Consider the following 16,289-nt stretch of genomic DNA (forward strand, 5'->3'; position numbering starts at 1 on the left):
CTATATAGCAAAAGACAAATCAAGAAGATGAACTGAGTGTAGAGGACAAAATAAAAACTAAATTATCAAGCAAGACATTATAATTGTGATAATAATTGATATAATCAAACAATGTATTAAATATTTTTTCTTTTTTTGTTCTCTTTGCATTTTTGTTGTGTTTGTAGAAACCCGAAAACAGAAGAAAACACAGCTGGACAATGACGTGGTTTGGACAAGTAGGACCGCTGGGGACTGCCACTAGTGTACTGGTTTCATTAGCAAGATGAGAACGCATTCATATTTTCATATTTACTAATTAACCCTTTACACACAGAAACAAAATCAAGAAAGGACCAAACTTACCGGTACGTTCGAAGCACAAAAGAAAGCAATCGTAACCGGAGTACTATAATCGAGCGAATTACAAAAATGGGCCGATTTTGTTTTTGTGAATATTGACCGCATCTAATTTTCCCAAATTCCATCATCCATATATTGACCATATTAGTAATTTATCTACACATATATATAACAGGGTAATTTATAAACTTATATGGTACAATAGTGTCCATATGGTCTTGTGCTTCGCTCGTATAACTAAACTCCTCCCTTTGATGCAAAAACGTAAGCCCCTGCCATTGTCATCATGTAATAATATATATTAGCAAAATTGATATTTCAAATGAATTTATAAAGAAGAATGAGTGTTGATAATTTTGAGTAACATTAGGTATACCAAGAGTGGGCATCAAGATGGAGAGGAAGATGGTTCCGGCGATTTTGAGAGGAAAGCCAGTCTTGATCATGTCTTTGATCTCGATATGCCCTGTCGTGAACCCAACCACGTTAGAGGGTGTTCCCGTGGGGAGCAAGAACGCGAACTGAGCCCCGATGGCACCTGGAACCATCAGGAGTAGAGGGTGGATTCCCATGGTCTTTGCGATTTCGATCAGTAACGGAACCAACAATGTAGTTGTTGCGTTGTTTGAGGTGAACTCTGTGATGGTAGCAGCGATGAGACAAACGGTTGGAGCAATGGCCCAGTAAGGAGCTGTTTCGAGAAAGACCAGCCCTTTTGACAAGACTTCAGCTAAGCCACTTGTGCGCACGCCATCGGCTATAGCGAATCCAGCTCCCAGTAACAAGACTATGTTCCACGGAAGTTTCTTGCACTTGCTCCAATCCATCAGCTTCTCTCCTTTTTTAATCTTGCTTGGGATTATAAAGAGCAATGTCGCCATCATCACACTCACCGTTCCATCCCCAGCCCGCCCGTTGAAGATCACACCCCATCCGGGGATGTCATCGGTTATGTTTCTTGTCATCCACAACAATACCAACCCACCAAACACGGCTAAGACCATCTTCTCAGCGAAGTTCATTGGTCCTAACAACTCAAGCTCTCTCTTGAGATGAGATTTATGGAGATAAGGAGACAGAGCTTTTCCTGCTCCTTTGGGACAATACATAACACATAGAACACCCCAAAGCACCACGAATATGCACAAAGCCAATGGGAAGCCGAAGAAGAACCATTGGCTGAAACTGATAGGATCAGCCTCCGGGAAATAGCTTTTCCACATTCCCACTAGTATCAGATTCACACCTGTTCCAGTGAGTGTGCTCATTCCACCCACTGCTGCCGAGTAAATCACACCTAGCACCACCGCCCTACAAAACTTCCCCACCGCAGGAGGCACAACTTCGGACGAAGAAGATGAAGAGGGCAGTCTCTGAAGTATCCCCGTAGCGACTGGCATCATCATGACTGCAGCTGCGACGTTGTGCATCCACATGCTCACGAACGCCGTTGTGGCGCAGATGCCAAGCAGAAGCAGCGGCGCGTTTAGCGGCTCCACGCAGAACACCAACGTTATCTAATTTCAAGAATTAGATTATCCATTGAGTTATGTTATTATTTATTAACTAATCATGATTAGATACGTGGTGAGCTCCACTTAAGTAGGATTATCTCATACTGTTAATGATCATATATTGTTCAAAATGATACTATAAATAAATAATGAGTAAAGTTGTGACTTGCGAACTAATGATTGGATGGATCCCCGCACAAACTAATAAATCATACTCATTGCTTTTAGAATAGTCCTGGAAAACAGAGTGTTTACGTGTCTATCATCTATGTTTTGGTTGTCTTATAAATGGTACAATGGATTGGCCTAATGGCCATAGTCCATGAAATGACTCCTCATCTATCATACAAAGTATAGGTGAAATATATTTTTTTTTCAATCTTGAATAGAGGACTCTTTGCATGTTACTACCTTCAAATTATACGATCAACCCACGTGTATGCATGGACCACTAACCATTGTTATGTTTATTACACTAAATATATAATTTTATAAGTGGGGATTCAATTGAAGCACTCCACCTAGTTGTAAACCTCTAGTTGATTAGTTGATCAGATCATCTTATTCTTGCTTCAATATATATTTCCTAAAATGAATTAGAGTCCTCAACATGTTCCATCACCACATCGATTCATCGAACATTCTTTTTTTTTTTTTTGTCAAACCACATCGAGCATTCAAATATAATTAAAAGAACCTCGTTATTTTCTAACATAAGAAGGTGAAAATATGATAAAATTATGATTAATAAAATGAATTAATTCAATATGTGGAAAAAAGAAGAAGACTAACGTTAAGGGCGAGTCGGCGGTGGATGTTGTAGTGTTCGACGGCGAGAGCGAGGATGAAGCTGCCGAGGACAAGGGAGATGACGTCATCCATGTAAGAATCGGCCACTACATCCGCCGCCGAGATTCCAAAGAGAGGGAAGAGGAAGAGCGGCGTCATGGAGGTGATGGGCATCGGAACGGCCTCCGTCAACCACCACGCGAACATCCAAGCAAGAACGCCGAGCATGTTCTTGGCCGTCGTTGTGTCATCTCCGCCGAGGCGTACGCATAGGCACACGACGGCGCAAAGAAGAGGACCAAGAGCGATGTAACAGTTTTTAGGCGCGAATATTGCCCGAAGTTGTTGCCCCACCGTTTGCCGTTCGAATGGTTCGTCATTTTGGACGACCGGTAAAAGCGGAGATTTTAGATCGTCGGCTCCGGCGACGGCGACATCAGCACCGTTCATTCTGTTTATTCCGTTTTAAATGGAAGGACCAACAAAAGAAAAAAAGAAAAAAAAAATATAGAGAAATGTAATTACAACTATGAAGGGAGATGGAGAGGAGCCTTTTTATAAATTTATTTATTTTAATATTATAATGTGTTTGGCAAATCCTTTTTTTTTTTTTTTTTGTATAATTATGTGTATGACAAAATATTCGGTTTGTGAGCGTGAGTGACACATGTTTAGTATTATGTAAAGGCGTTTCTATTTACTTGTTTTAACAGAGTTGTTCTTTTTTCCCTTTAAAATGTTTTTTTTTGCTTTGTTTTCTGTTTTAAAATTTTAATTTGTACTTTTCTTTCACCTAAAATGTTAATATCCAACGTGAAACACAAATATTTGTTGGTTCACACAATATTATTGACAATGTATGGGGTCAGATTAGTACTCCGTTTAGAGACAATTAAATGTATAGTCCTTGAATCGACAAAACCGAATTATTGGATAATGGGTAAACATAATATAAAAGGTCATTTTATATTTGAATATGATTGATGACTTTTCAGTTTCTCTAAGGAAGATTTGTTTGATTTTTTTTTTTTTAACTTAATATTTTAATATACAACTGACCCATGAAAATGATGGGGTCTCTCGCAAATTACAAGTGGCGAAGAAGCCTGTGATGGCTTATATACTTTGTCTAGACTTGGAATCTAAAAGACAATATCTATCTGCTAATTAATGACCCATGAAATTATTGTCATGTAATAAACCAAGTATTCTAGGGAGCTAAAGCATTAGAAAAATATGTAATATCAAGAGTTGTACATAAACTTGACTGTAGGCTATATAGTTTCTTCATTTATGATATAGAGGTATATTCAATCAAATATTTCAAGTAATGTTACATTCAAAATAACAAAATTCCTTATTCAATCATGTTTTTTTCAAAGTTAGTAAAATCCAATATTTTTTGTTATGAAAATCTACCTTAAAACTTCTATAAATTCACCCAAAATAACTATAACTCATTAACAACTAAAATCATTCAAAATATAAAGTTGAATACACCCTCTTCAAATTCGCAAGTTTAGTTTTATCTTTTATAGCTTTGTTTAATATGTAATACTCCATCGATTGCTTATTAATCCATTTTTTAGACTTTTCACCCATTTTAAGAAACATATAATAAATTGATTGTAAATACATTTTTGTGATTTATAATTTTCTATAACTTTAAACCAATACAATAGTATTCAATGATTTTTTTTTGAAGTTTAATATTCACCAATAATAACTAATAAATATTGCATAAACAACTTTAGGAACCTATTTTTAAAAATATATGTTTCCCCTAGAAAATGGATTAATAAAGAAACAAGGGAGCATAATAGTAGAAAATAGAATAATCTAATATTTGAATAATACAAAATTTAGCTGAATAAGTTTATATAAAATTATCATAAAAACATTATATCGCAAGTTCTGGTAAATTAATAATGTTTTGTTTGTTTCTGATTATATTATTGATATAATTGTATTGAAATCATTTTTAAAAAAATTGTAAAGAAGTGAACTAACATTTTCAAAACTTAAAAAATAGTATACTAGGTACATATGACATCCCTTATACTCCCTCCGTTTCAATATATAAGATGTTTTAGCCTCTTTTCTTTGTTTCAAAATATAAGATGTCTTGTAACTTTCCATACAAATTTTAATATATATTTAATAATTTGTAATCATTATTTATGCAGTCTTCTTTATTATTGGTTGAATCTCTTTTAATTTAAATATATATGATACTTTTTAAAAGAAAAGTAAATTATCTTAATATATGTGCTTTACCTTAAGCATCATATATTTTGAAACGGAGGGAGTATTATATTTATAGATGTGAACCATTTGTATTATTATTTGTAATTTCCTATGCCACACAAATGTTTTTTTTTTGAATGACAAGAATGAAAACTTAAAGGAGGTTATGAAAATGGTGCGATAGATAGAAATAAATGAGGAGAAAAGAGAAAGAACTGAAAGCCAAACAGTTGGCAAAAGTAGAGAGAGAGACGTTATATTATGCAGCCTTTGGTACTCCTCCAGAGCCCAACTTCCCTGGTTCATACCTTCCTCTTTTTTTTTTGTCCTTTTTATCCAATAATAAGAAGAATACTATTATTGTAATAATCATTATTCATATACTTACAAAACTATGAAGAAATGTTCAAGAATCGAACTTGTATTTGGTGGGTGGCCAATATTTTTATTTGTCTGTCAAATCTCTTTTAAGATATATCAAACTTGGATAGCCTACACTTGGTCTAACGATAAGCTCACACAGGGAGACATGCATGTATATTATGTACGTACGATGAGGTTTGCTATATCCAGTTTACAAACAAAAAGGAAGACTAAGATAAGAAGTAGTATTCCCTTAAATAATCAAAATATTATAAATAAGATAACAAAACGAGAGAGAGAGAAAGAGAGAAAGAGATGGGTGTGGTACCAATTAATAATCTTTGTTTTGAAGGGGTCCAAAACGATCAGGTTGAATTAGAGCCAGTAGGGATGACACGTTGGCAGATCATATTGATGATTTGATCATGAATCAGTTTTACTCATCAAACAAATGGAATTTATTTCATAAGCTCTGTATTTGAAATATTGAAATAATATCTCATCATGACTCAGGTGACGTGGCTGTCTTTATTCCAGTACCATTTCAAAAAGGGTTAGTCCGTTGATTATTTGATTATCAACTAGTTTTAATCAGCTGATCTGCTGAGGTGAAGTCTATCCAAACTTGCCCCCATAACATTATTTAGACGTGTACTTGTGCAAGTCAAATCCAATTCATCATCCTAAAGTAATCAAATTTCAATTTTAGTTTCATGAAGTCTTCTTTTTAGTACATAAAATGTTAAAGGCCGTCACACCAATCTTTCAACAAATGAATTTGTACCCGTAAGCTAGTTATTTTTTGTCAGTATATATATATATATATATAACTGGACGCATACAAAAATTCTTCCCTAACCTACTACTTGTCCGTAATATATACAAAAATTCTTTCCTAACTTACTACTTGTCGTGATGGATTATTTTGATAAGATAATTATCAGAGAAAACGAAGATATGCATAAACAAATGCGTATTAGACATGATTTTATACAAAAATTAGGAAAGGAATACCAAAGTATAAATTCTACAGTTTGGTATAATACCCAAAACGGAGGTGAACAAGTTCAAGTTTCTCTCTGAATGTCCCACTCACATGCCACATTAGGCTAAGTCGCGTTTATTCTGTCTTTGTTTTGGAGGCGTACTACTATGAGGCTCAAACTTACTTCGACACATGGCGCTAACGCTAACTATCAATTGTGGGGGGAGATTTACTTCTAAAGATTATAAAACACAATTCAAGATCTGCTGAACCACAAGTCTTCTCTTATGAATCTCTCTCATTGGTCACTGTTAATTACAGAGACAACGCATATAATAAAAACAAAGTCTTCTTTTATTCTTTTGTCTTCAAGTTGTAAGCAGAAGAAATAACAAACATTTTGAAAAACAACGCAGTGATTGAAAAACACGCTTTAGTTTGATAAGCAGATCACATTATGTTATGGGTCTCTATGGCTCTCCTCCAAGCTCAACTCTCAGGTTGTCATAAGGATACACTCTTGGTGTCTGCAACAACAAAATAAGAGATGATCATGTAATGAATACCACAATGGTAAGTGGTAAGAAAGAAACACAACAGCAGAGATATGAGATGCCACAGAACAACTTCAAGAGTAAAAGAAGAGCACCAGTTCATCTCACGTATAAACAAGAAGCTATAGAGCAGCTTGTTAGCCCTAATGAGAATCTGGCAACTCAGTAAAGGGTAAGATCATAAGCGTGCAAGAGATACATGAAGCCTCTTAGAAGGTGTTTTACTTGAAATCCTTGAAAGCAAGACTCATCAAAGTATAGCCTTTGGTACATACAAAGTGTATGATTATTGGCCAGTGGACACTAAGAGAACTAACTCAATATGATTTTAGCTGCTGATACACCCACCTGTAAGAGGCTTCATGTATCTCTTGCACGGGTATGACCTTAGCATTAACCGAGTTCCGAAGAAGATAGCGAGTGTTTCTCTAACTAGTATGTACGGGGTCAATCAATCAATTAAGACAGGATGATGGAAATCAATGTGGATATAAAGATCCATCTCTTCCGGTACATTGGTGAGAGATGCAAAAGCAAACAGCAGGAATGGTCTTTGTGTTCATAAACCGGCAAAATGCAAAACCTAGGGAGCTAAACATTGGGGGGCATTCAGCAAATGAAGAAACAGAGATAGAGAACATTCTATTATATGTGGGTTGGAATCTATGTTTAACTCTTCACATGGGTTATTCCAAAAGTTGCAGCAAAAAACATTGTCCCAGGAAATAAGGCCTATGCCAAGAATAAATTTCACATTTAAGTGTAGTGAATACGACAATGAGGTTGATGAAAGGAATTCACAGTAGAATAACAACAGAATAGCTCTTGCAATGCATAGATGTTGTAGCAAGCACAAGCAAGACGAAATCAGACTCAGGACAAAGCGGGGTTGGGTATTAATAATCAATCTAAGTTGAAAGCTTGTTTTTGTTTTTTTTTTTTTAATTGACTTACAAAAGGAACTGTGGAAGCTTTGTCGTTGACAACAGCGAGCAGACCAAGAGCCGCAAAGAAGCCTAGACCGCCACTCAACCACGCCAATGCTTCATACTGCTCAATCATCATCCCCCAACAAAATAAAAAATCTCAATGAGAAACAATCAATTTTACTACGCCCATATAAAATCAAAAATAGATATACAAATAAATACCTTTCCGACGGTATCAGCAATACGATCAATGCAAGGTTCTGGAAACGCAGTCCCGTTGTCCCACATGAGCTCGTCGTTAACCGAAAGCTGAGTCGCAATTAAGAATCAATAATAGATAGATAGATAGAGAGAGTCGGGTTTCCCAAAAAAAAAAATCGAAACCAAGAAGAGAGGTTTGTTTTGGTTTGGACTCACCGGCTTATTGGGGACGATGTGTTTGCCGACGGGGAGACCCATTCCGGAGCGTTGACGGAGTGAAGACCCGACGGATCTGGCGACGACGCCGTTTCCACCCATGATTCGTGATGCCACACCGCTCAATCTTCCAGCCATTTTTCTCTTTCAGGGTTTCTTCTGATAAGGGATCCAACAAAAATCAAATCAACTCCGACTTTTTAGATTAGATTGTGAGAACAAACTCAATCAAACTTGTTGTACGCAGGCAGTATGTATACTCAGCGAGCGATCCCCTAAACGCTGTCGTTTTTAATAAGAGGTCAATTTAGTAATTTCCCTTATACGGTTTTCTTAAACAAAACCAGCAAAAGGAGTGCGAGTTGAGTGCCTGATGAGGATTAGGAGGAAACTTTTGACTTGTCTTTGATCAATAAATAAATTTCGAGAAGAAAATCAGACTAGAATCCTTTCAGTATGATTCAATTTGGGGACTCTTGAGTGACCTATCATCACCATTCAATTAATAATCAGGTTATTCGATGAATCCAGCTTAATTAATTATGGGAAAGAAAGACATGATATACTATGAAGAAATCACTTGAATTGATTCCACAGCATTAGCAAAAGACATAGCGAGTCTCACTCTCTCTCTCTCTCACACACACCATTAATTATTGTCTCAACTTAAAACAGAGAAAAACTAGTCAATAAATGTAACTTGTCCCAAAATGAAAAACATATGTAGTAGTAGAGTAGAAGCTAGGGAGAGAGTGATAGTTTAATAGAGAGCTTCCTTTAGTAGGCGGCGTTGTTGTTGTTGTTGTTGTTGCCAGGAGGTATAGCAACAATCTTGAGAACACCAAATTCTACATCCCAACTGATGGTGTGGCTTGAAACTACAGGTAGACCTCTGGAAGGAGGACTTATGATGTCTCCCTGGTAGGTTCGCCCGCTCCCATCATGCTCATACACGTTCTTGATCTCAGCTTTGAATCTGATTCCATTCTCAAAAACATCAACTTGTACATCATCCTTACAAACACCTGGCAAGTCTGCTGCATAGTAAAGTCCTGTTCCCACTATTGGAGTACCAAACAATACTCCCTTGCGACCTTTCACCATGTACGGATGATCCTCCAAACCTATCCCGGATTGACCTGTCGTTCCAACCAAAATCATCATCAGATCGTGTATTATTTTGCAACAACAACGTAACTATTAATTGGATATGGCAGGCATGAAAAGATTGTGACTTTAATTAAAAGAGGAAATGGGATCGAACCTGTGAAAGGAGGCACGGTGAGAGTACACACTTGTCCTTGTTGTTGTTGTTGTTGTTGTTGTTCTGTTTTCTTTTTTTCACCTTAACCCTTGACCTTGAGAGAATCATCCTCAAAACTCCATCTTTCATTTTGACATCCTCCAGATCAGTGATCTCGCAGCAGTCACAGCCAAGACCGGCTGATCCAGAGTACTCACGCACGCCTTCCTTCTTGTTGATGATGGTCTCGCCGGAGAAAAACACGAGCTTTTGTCTAACGGCGTCAACTCTGACGCGAGCGGCGTCGTCCGGTACACCGGGCAAGTCCACACGAACATAGAGCTTGTCGTTCTCCAGAACCTTCACTTCAATGAAACCCTTTGGACCCGCTTTCTGGAACTGATTGTTCGTCGCGTAGAATCCCTCTGGAAATATGGAAAACGTTACGTCAAAAACTTGGTGAAGAAGAAAGCATACAGAGAGAGAAGGGAAGACATTTATCAAACATGGAACTTATAACTCGATCTGCTTCTTTTTTGTGAAAACAGGAAAAAAAGACCTTACTTTTTCATGAAAACAAGAAAAGATGTATGTATACAGAGAGAACCATCGAGAACGAACGAGCAAATCAGTACAGAACTAACTTGATATATCAGCGAAAATGCAAATCTTTGTACCAAGTTCATATATGTTATCACTTAAACAAGACAAAGGAGAAAACTTTTCTAGATAAAAACCACATTTTTTTTTTTTTTTGGAGAGATTAAAAACAATAACATGAATGTTCTTGGGGAAATCTAATTAATACTATAGCTGGTAGTTAATTAAAAGGAAAACAAAGAGAGAGATAAGTGAAGAAATTAAGAGATTACCTCGAACTGTTGGAACTCTTGACATGTCCAACAATTTTAGCTTTGGCTCACCCATCTCTCTCTCTCTCTCTCTCTCTCTCTCTTCTTTCTTTTCTTCTCTCTTCTAGTTCTATGTTGCGTAATGGCGTTTTTTGTTTTTGTTTGTTATATTTTGCTGTTGATAAATATATAGACGAAGCAAGCACCATGATGATGATGAGCATTGAGGTAGTACAGATCTGTGACGTGGCACGCTCCAGCTGGCTTTTTCTCGCCTTCAATCGCGAAGTTTGACTGGTCTTTACTACGTCACACGCTAGTAACTTAATAATAATGTGTTGTATATCGGTAAAAAAAAAAAACAAAAGAAGTTGCTAGCTTTCCCTTTTGAATTTTGAAATTTTTTTTTACGGTAGAGAAAGAGAGCTGATGTCACCAACTCTATGAGCTGTCGTCCCATGCTTTCCCTTCATTTCGTTTTAATACATACGACAAAAAAAAAAAAAAAAAAAAAATACTGCAGAAAGTAAAACTGTTCCATGCCAATCTCTTTTTTTTTCACAGTGATTGAAGAAGCCGCTGACGTCAGCAATCTTCATGGGCAAAAAAAAAAAACTATGAGCTGTCAATCTTTCTTGGTTTCGCAAGCTTATGTCTTTATCCAGTTTGATCATGGAAATAATTTATATAGTCTGGATATGAATTAGCTAAATGATAATGTAAGATTAAAACAAAACAAAAAGAAAGATTGACAACTTTTTTCATTTATTGAAATGCATATAATATAGAAGAAGCAAGAGAGCGTTCTTAAACCATCAAAGAAATTAGATCATAAACATAAACCAGCGCTGCATGAGCAAGTCATTGATAGATAGATAGAGACACTAGCTAGACCACAAACCAAATCAAGAAGAGACAACACAAATCAGGTGCGGTGGTGTGGTTTGTTCGGGACTTCGGGTAAATGAATGAGCTTCTGAACGACACCAAGGGAGGCCTTTTTGCCGGGGAACTTAGGGACGGTGATCCAGAGCACTCCGTTGATAAGCTTCACCTGAGCTTTCTTCAAGTCGAACGCCTTTGGGTTGACCACCATGGAGCCTCCGTACTTGCGTCCGGCGTTTTCGTACTCGGGCATGGCTGGTTCGTCGGCGAAGAAGTGGACGTTGTTGCCTACGGTGTCGACCCAGTAGGTGAGGTCTGACTCGGGACACCCAGGCAAGTCAGCTCTCATCACCATCGCCTTCTTCGTCTCAGTCACCTCGTACCCCGGCTGACTCCCACTTTTCTGAAATGGGTTCCTCACTATAACATTAATTACACACCAACACCACAAAATTAGTGACTTTTTAACCTAATAGAGAAAAGAGTACAGATTTGTCCAAAAGATTCGATTTTTAACCTATTATATAAGAAATAACAGCGAAAGATGAAAACTTTACTTACATGGAGTCGGAGAACTGTTCTCGCCGGAGCTGCCTGCGTTCGATTCCATTTTCCGACTCATTGTCTCAAAACGACACTGTTTCTCTCTCTCTCTCTCTCTCTCTCTCTTTTGGAAGGCGGAAGGAAGTTGTGTGTGACAGAGACTCTCACTCTCTTCTACTCTCTCTACTTGCTATTTATTGCCGAGAGAGGACTATAGGTTTGGAAAAGGCCTGGAGTTACCTATCATTAGGCCCATTTATCGGCCCAATAATTGTTGATCCCTTCTAATATAATTCGAAGCTGCGTTGATTTGGTGAAATACTGAAATTGAGCTAAGATGGTTACATCATACTCCATAGTATTAATTTCCCTACCATTTCTTCTCCTATATAGCTAGCTACACATTTGTCATCAAGTTGCTCTAGTTTTTTCCTAGAATCTTTCACTTATTAAACTCATTGAATCATCTGATTAAAAAGCCTCTGGTCCTGCAGAAACTTTCTCGTACAATGTTTTTCTATCAATCTTTATAAAAAATAAAACTCATCGCGGCTTCTTTCATTACGTGGCGATGTAGAATTAGATTGGTAACTAGTAGTTTGGTTGGCCTGTGTTACTAATAATAATAATAATAATACAGAACAGAAACAGAGTAAACTCAAGCAAAACATGATACAACCCTAAGCATTTTGAAAGACATGATGGAAAAAAAGAAGAAGCTCTAAGCATTGATCTGGCTTGAAGGTGTTTCCGAGTGTTGTGGGAAGATTAAGATAGAAGTTCGGCAAGTGGGACAGGAGGAGCGGGAAGAGAGCCATTTGTGGATACACTTGACATGGAAACCATGCTGACATTTCTCCAGCACTTGGATGCTCTCTCCTTGTTCGAACTCCGACAAGCAAATGGCACACTCTGCTTCAGCTCCTGCAAGCTCAAGGTCGGATGAGTAGACAAGCGTAGGAGTTGGTGCAGCGGATGAAGCAGCTGCCTCAGGGTCATCAGGCTTGTGGTCTTCGTTAGTCTCGAGGGTTGGCCGGAGAAAGCAACGGATTGCAGCGTAGAGGGAGAGAGCACATATGAGAGCTGAGACGAGAAGGATGAGAAGAACTGATGCGTTGGCTGTGAAGTCAGTAGAGTTGGAGTAAGGCTTCCATCTGCAAGTATGAGAGTTACACGTTGGAGTTGCAGCAGAGGACAGTGGTGAAACCACTTCTTCAACTAGCAACCGCATCTTTATCGGTTTGAGAGAGCCTCGTGAGACGAGACCTTATAGAGGAGGAGTGTAGGGACAATGGTGGCGATGATTCCAGTGAAGTCCTGAAGCTGTAAGAGAGAGAGAGAGAGAGTTTGAGGGGATTAGGATGTTTCGTCTCTAGTTTGAGGACTGTAACTCTCGCTTCTCTCTCTTTTGGTCCACTTCACATAAATGGATATTATTGTGATGGATGATGGATTGCTTTCTTTGTCCTGTGGCTTATCATCATCCACATGTTTTGACACACGTCGGCCTCACACTACGTTGCCTACATTCTAGGCAAATTGCTCTTTTTTTAATTCGTTTTCATGTTTGAATTTGTCAATATATGGATTTAGTAGATAAAAAGGAAGAGAGACAAGAACAAAATACATTTCATTGTTTCTTTTGTCTCTTTATATCACTCAAGTTTACATCTTTTCTTTTTAAGATAAAAAAGAAACAAAACCCCAAATTAGCAAAAAAAGGGTGAAAAGAAAAGGGCTATAACAACAATCAAAATAGTAAAAAGGTAAAAAAAGAAAAGCTTTAAGCTTTTTGGAACCAATAAATTTTTTTTTTTTTTTTAATAACTTTTTTCCTCATCTAAAAAACTCTCTTCTGCAATCATCTGATCTCCAATAGTGTGGATTTCTCACTTGTCTAAGCTGCAATTCCTGCAACACCAACCATTTTTCATCAGATTTTGATTTTTCTATAAAATGATCAAAATTCTCAGATCAAAAATGGCACATACCTCCGTTTGGTTGCCTGTTGATGTATCCAGCTGGTCCTCTAGACATGAAGTCCAATGCTCCCATCCCCAATCCTTCCTCTGCCTTTGCAGGCAGTGAAAGCCACATTGAGTCGCTGTACAGAGAGTCTGCCTCCAAGCTACTTGAGCCGCTGCTGTAACCACCAACATGAACTCCTCTCATTGCTTCTAATCCTACGCCTCCTCTCTCACCGTGGTAGCCACTACGTGCACGTGCAGCTGCTCCCCAGTTGTCTCCGATGCTGCCTAGTGAAGGCATTCCAGAGTTTCCATTAAAGCTGCTTCTTGATATCGGCGAGTTTGACATGTAACCAAGACCACCATTTCCCCACATATGGTTCTTTGTTGCTGCATTTACCACAGAACCATTCCCGACACTAGCTCCACCCAACTCCATCTGGTTACCATACCTGTTGAGACTCGCAGCATATCCAGGGCTAAAGGGTCGACCAAAGCCTCCACTAGAACCAGCAGATCCATAGTTCTGAGTCTGGTTTGGCTCAAAATTAAGCTCGATGCCATATCCATGTCCAAACGGTGAGAAGCTGCCCCTATTACCTACTGCTGGACTGTACCTAACTTCAGGTTTTACTCCATAACCAGAGATTGGACTCGGGCTGAACCCTTGGGTGTAATCATTAAGTAACGAGCTGATTCTACTACTGCCAAAGCTATTTACATTCAGTTGGTTCCGCATTGTGTTGAGAGCCATATCCTTAGGAACAGCCAGTTTGACCTCCACCATCTTACCATTGAGTTCGTGGAATGTCTTGTGGAGCACTTTGTCGACAGCTTCCTCAGAGTCATATGAGATGAACCCAAAGCCTCTAGGCCGCTGAGTTCTGTGGTCATACATCACCACAACATCAGTGATCATACCAAACTGAGCAAAATACTTTTTGAACTCAGCCTCTGTCACAGAGGATGCCAAACCCCCCACAAAGATCTTCTTGGTGTTAGATGGGCCAGGTGATCCCTGAAGGCTGCTGTTACTTTTGTTCATGACTGCGTGATCATCTCTTGGAACTGCCTTCTTAGCCTCAACCTGTGATCATGGAAAAAATCAACACACGGCACACAACAAAAGAGAGCAGTCGTAGTAAGACTAAGTAGCCATGAAAACAATCCAAGTTTAAACATTTTTATCAGTGTGTGAGAAATGATCGAATCTGCATTAATCAGAGGGAGAAAGCTCTTTCTCTTTTACGCTGAGAGTAAAAAACTAAAAGAGGAATTAGAAATGAAAAGGGTTTGCTTGCTTAGAGAAGCAGCAAAGTCTAAATGAAGCAAGTAATCAGCGAGACTGAAAGTGGAAGCAATGTATATGTAGAGTGTTGGTTAAAGGAGGAAAATTACAATTTTGCCATCGATAATATGTCTAAGCAAAACGACTCTCTCAGCAACATTAGGATGAGCGAAGACAACGAAACCAAAGCCACGAGCACGACCAGTGGCTCGATCCTTCATGATGACAGCCTCTAAAACCTCACCAAAACTTTGAAAATAATCACGAAGACGATCTTCGCTGGTTTCCCAAGATATCCCACCGATGAAGAGCTTACATGATTCCATTTCCATTTCTGCGAAGAAGCAAGACAAACAAATAAAGCTTGTGTTTTTATTTTTTTTGGGTTTGTTCCTTGCAGAGTATAGTAGAGTTTATTTATTTATACATGGATCTAAAAGTGGAGAAGAAGAGTGGAATCTGAAACCTGAAAGGGAAGCAAATAGGATGAAAAAAGAGCAGATGGGTCGTGATCGGATTATGTAAAAACCGATCGACCCACGATCTTGGATTCCTGCAAAACAAAACAAACCCCAATGATCATCAAAAAGGTTGAAGCTTTGGAATCAAAAAAACAAAACCCAGAAGATGAAGAAGACAGCGAGAGAGAGAATAATATATCAATACCGTAAAATAAAGAAACGGAGAAAGAGAGGAAAAAAAGAAGAAGAAGAAGAAGAAGAAGAGAGAGCTGAGATTGAGAGAAATCTTGAGATTTGGAGAAGAGAAGGTTTTTAATAAGAGGGCGAGAGGCCCTCCTCCTCTCTCTTTTCTGATTATCGTCCAAAATTTTTAGACTTCTCTCTTTTTTCTTTTTAAATTTATTTTGGAAATCTTCTTTTTTTCTTTTTTCTTTTTTCTTTTTCTTCTGCGATAAAATCACAAAAAAAAAAAAAAAAAAAAAAAATTGGATGGAAGCAAAAACAAGCAATGCTCTCTCTCTCTCTCACAGCAGCACAAACCAATTTTTGGGAAGAAAAAGAATAAAAGGAGAAAGCTTTTTCTTACGTTTTTTTTTCTAAATTTTTTATATGGAATGTTTTTGGCTATCCTCCTTCCTTCTCTCTTCCCTTCTTAGAGACGAGGGTAATTTCGTACTCTTTCTTCTCTGTAATAACAAATTAATCTTTTTTTCTAAAAACAAAAATTAAATAACCGACGCTTTGGGTTACCAATGCGTGCACCTTTTTATTATTTCTTTTTTCCCATAAGTTAAAAATCTATCATTAATTAAGTTAATCCTGATTTCTTCCTACTTGTAGGATTCAAATCTTTTTTTGGTAATTCTTTTTTCCCTTCTTCCCAATGAATGATTCTTCTAATAAGTGCTAGT

The 16,289-nt window shown here is 37.8% G+C and overlaps 4 protein-coding genes and 2 pseudogenes across 6 annotated transcripts; all 6 read right to left on the reverse strand.

Moving 5' to 3' along the window:
- Nucleotides 1–451: 451 nt before the first annotated feature.
- Nucleotides 452–3,425, reverse strand: LOC104772044 (tonoplast dicarboxylate transporter). Its single transcript, XM_010496693.3, has 3 exons — nucleotides 2,649–3,425; nucleotides 719–1,859; nucleotides 452–614 (listed from the first exon to the last, which is right to left on the reverse strand). The coding sequence occupies exons 1-3, from the start codon at nucleotides 3,093–3,095 to the stop codon at nucleotides 580–582; spliced, it is 1,623 nt and encodes a 540-aa protein (XP_010494995.1). The 5' UTR covers nucleotides 3,096–3,425; the 3' UTR covers nucleotides 452–579.
- Nucleotides 3,426–6,504: 3,079 nt separating this feature from the next.
- Nucleotides 6,505–8,674, reverse strand: LOC104772045 (NADH dehydrogenase [ubiquinone] 1 beta subcomplex subunit 8, mitochondrial). Its single transcript, XM_010496694.3, has 4 exons — nucleotides 8,141–8,674; nucleotides 7,946–8,032; nucleotides 7,749–7,844; nucleotides 6,505–6,767 (listed from the first exon to the last, which is right to left on the reverse strand). Exons 1-4 carry the CDS (start codon nucleotides 8,276–8,278, stop codon nucleotides 6,711–6,713), a joined length of 378 nt encoding a protein of 125 aa, XP_010494996.2. The 5' UTR covers nucleotides 8,279–8,674; the 3' UTR covers nucleotides 6,505–6,710.
- A 29-nt stretch (nucleotides 8,675–8,703) lies between these two features.
- LOC104772046 (uncharacterized) lies at nucleotides 8,704–10,389 on the reverse strand (annotated as a pseudogene). Its single transcript, XR_015593054.1, has 3 exons — nucleotides 10,256–10,389; nucleotides 9,405–9,808; nucleotides 8,704–9,279 (listed from the first exon to the last, which is right to left on the reverse strand). The product of XR_015593054.1 is annotated as an uncharacterized LOC104772046 (transcript).
- Nucleotides 10,390–10,980: 591 nt separating this feature from the next.
- Nucleotides 10,981–12,091, reverse strand: LOC104772047 (14.7 kDa heat shock protein). Its single transcript, XM_010496695.3, has 2 exons — nucleotides 11,681–12,091; nucleotides 10,981–11,539 (listed from the first exon to the last, which is right to left on the reverse strand). The coding sequence occupies exons 1-2, from the start codon at nucleotides 11,739–11,741 to the stop codon at nucleotides 11,160–11,162; spliced, it is 441 nt and encodes a 146-aa protein (XP_010494997.1). The 5' UTR covers nucleotides 11,742–12,091; the 3' UTR covers nucleotides 10,981–11,159.
- Nucleotides 12,092–12,241: 150 nt separating this feature from the next.
- LOC104772048 (RING-H2 finger protein ATL79 pseudogene) lies at nucleotides 12,242–13,238 on the reverse strand (annotated as a pseudogene). The gene has a single exon (XR_015593055.1). The product of XR_015593055.1 is annotated as an RING-H2 finger protein ATL79 pseudogene (transcript).
- Nucleotides 13,239–13,273: 35 nt separating this feature from the next.
- On the reverse strand, nucleotides 13,274–16,044 carry LOC104772049 (uncharacterized). The gene is made up of 5 exons (XM_010496697.3): nucleotides 15,584–16,044; nucleotides 15,384–15,470; nucleotides 15,028–15,251; nucleotides 13,654–14,716; nucleotides 13,274–13,573 (listed from the first exon to the last, which is right to left on the reverse strand). The coding sequence occupies exons 3-5, from the start codon at nucleotides 15,247–15,249 to the stop codon at nucleotides 13,560–13,562; spliced, it is 1,299 nt and encodes a 432-aa protein (XP_010494999.2). The 5' UTR covers nucleotides 15,250–15,251; nucleotides 15,384–15,470; nucleotides 15,584–16,044; the 3' UTR covers nucleotides 13,274–13,559.
- Nucleotides 16,045–16,289: the final 245 nt, after the last annotated feature.

Source organism: Camelina sativa, chromosome 20 (assembly GCF_030686135.1).
Source record: "Camelina sativa cultivar CO46 ecotype springtype chromosome 20, ASM3068613v1".
Lineage (NCBI taxonomy): Eukaryota > Viridiplantae > Streptophyta > Magnoliopsida > Brassicales > Brassicaceae > Camelina > Camelina sativa.

Bases quoted from the DNA above. Each gene is read 5' to 3' on its own strand.
- LOC104772044 (XM_010496693.3), bottom strand. From the start codon at position 3,095: ATGAACGGTGCTGATGTCGCCGTCGCCGGAGCCGACGATCTAAAATCT. The intron at 1,860-2,648 runs GTTAGTCTTCTT...TCTTGAAATTAG, and splicing joins ACCGCCGACTCGCCCTTAAC to ATAACGTTGGTGTTCTGCGT. The intron at 615-718 runs GTATACCTAATG...TGACAATGGCAG, and splicing joins CATCTTGATGCCCACTCTTG to GGGCTTACGTTTTTGCATCA.
- LOC104772045 (XM_010496694.3), bottom strand. From the start codon at position 8,278: ATGGCTGGAAGATTGAGCGGTGTGGCATCACGAATCATGGGTGGAAAC. The intron at 7,845-7,945 runs GTATTTATTTGT...ATGATTGAGCAG, and splicing joins TTGCTGATACCGTCGGAAAG to TATGAAGCATTGGCGTGGTT. The intron at 6,768-7,748 runs GTAAGTCAATTA...TTGTTGTTGCAG, and splicing joins AAGCTTCCACAGTTCCTTTT to ACACCAAGAGTGTATCCTTA.
- LOC104772047 (XM_010496695.3), bottom strand. From the start codon at position 11,741: ATGAGTCGGAAAATGGAATCGAACGCAGGCAGCTCCGGCGAGAACAGT. The intron at 11,540-11,680 runs GTAAGTAAAGTT...TTAATGTTATAG, and splicing joins GAACAGTTCTCCGACTCCAT to TGAGGAACCCATTTCAGAAA.
- LOC104772049 (XM_010496697.3), bottom strand. From the start codon at position 15,249: ATGGAAATGGAATCATGTAAGCTCTTCATCGGTGGGATATCTTGGGAA. The intron at 14,717-15,027 runs GTAATTTTCCTC...CCATGATCACAG, and splicing joins ATATTATCGATGGCAAAATT to GTTGAGGCTAAGAAGGCAGT.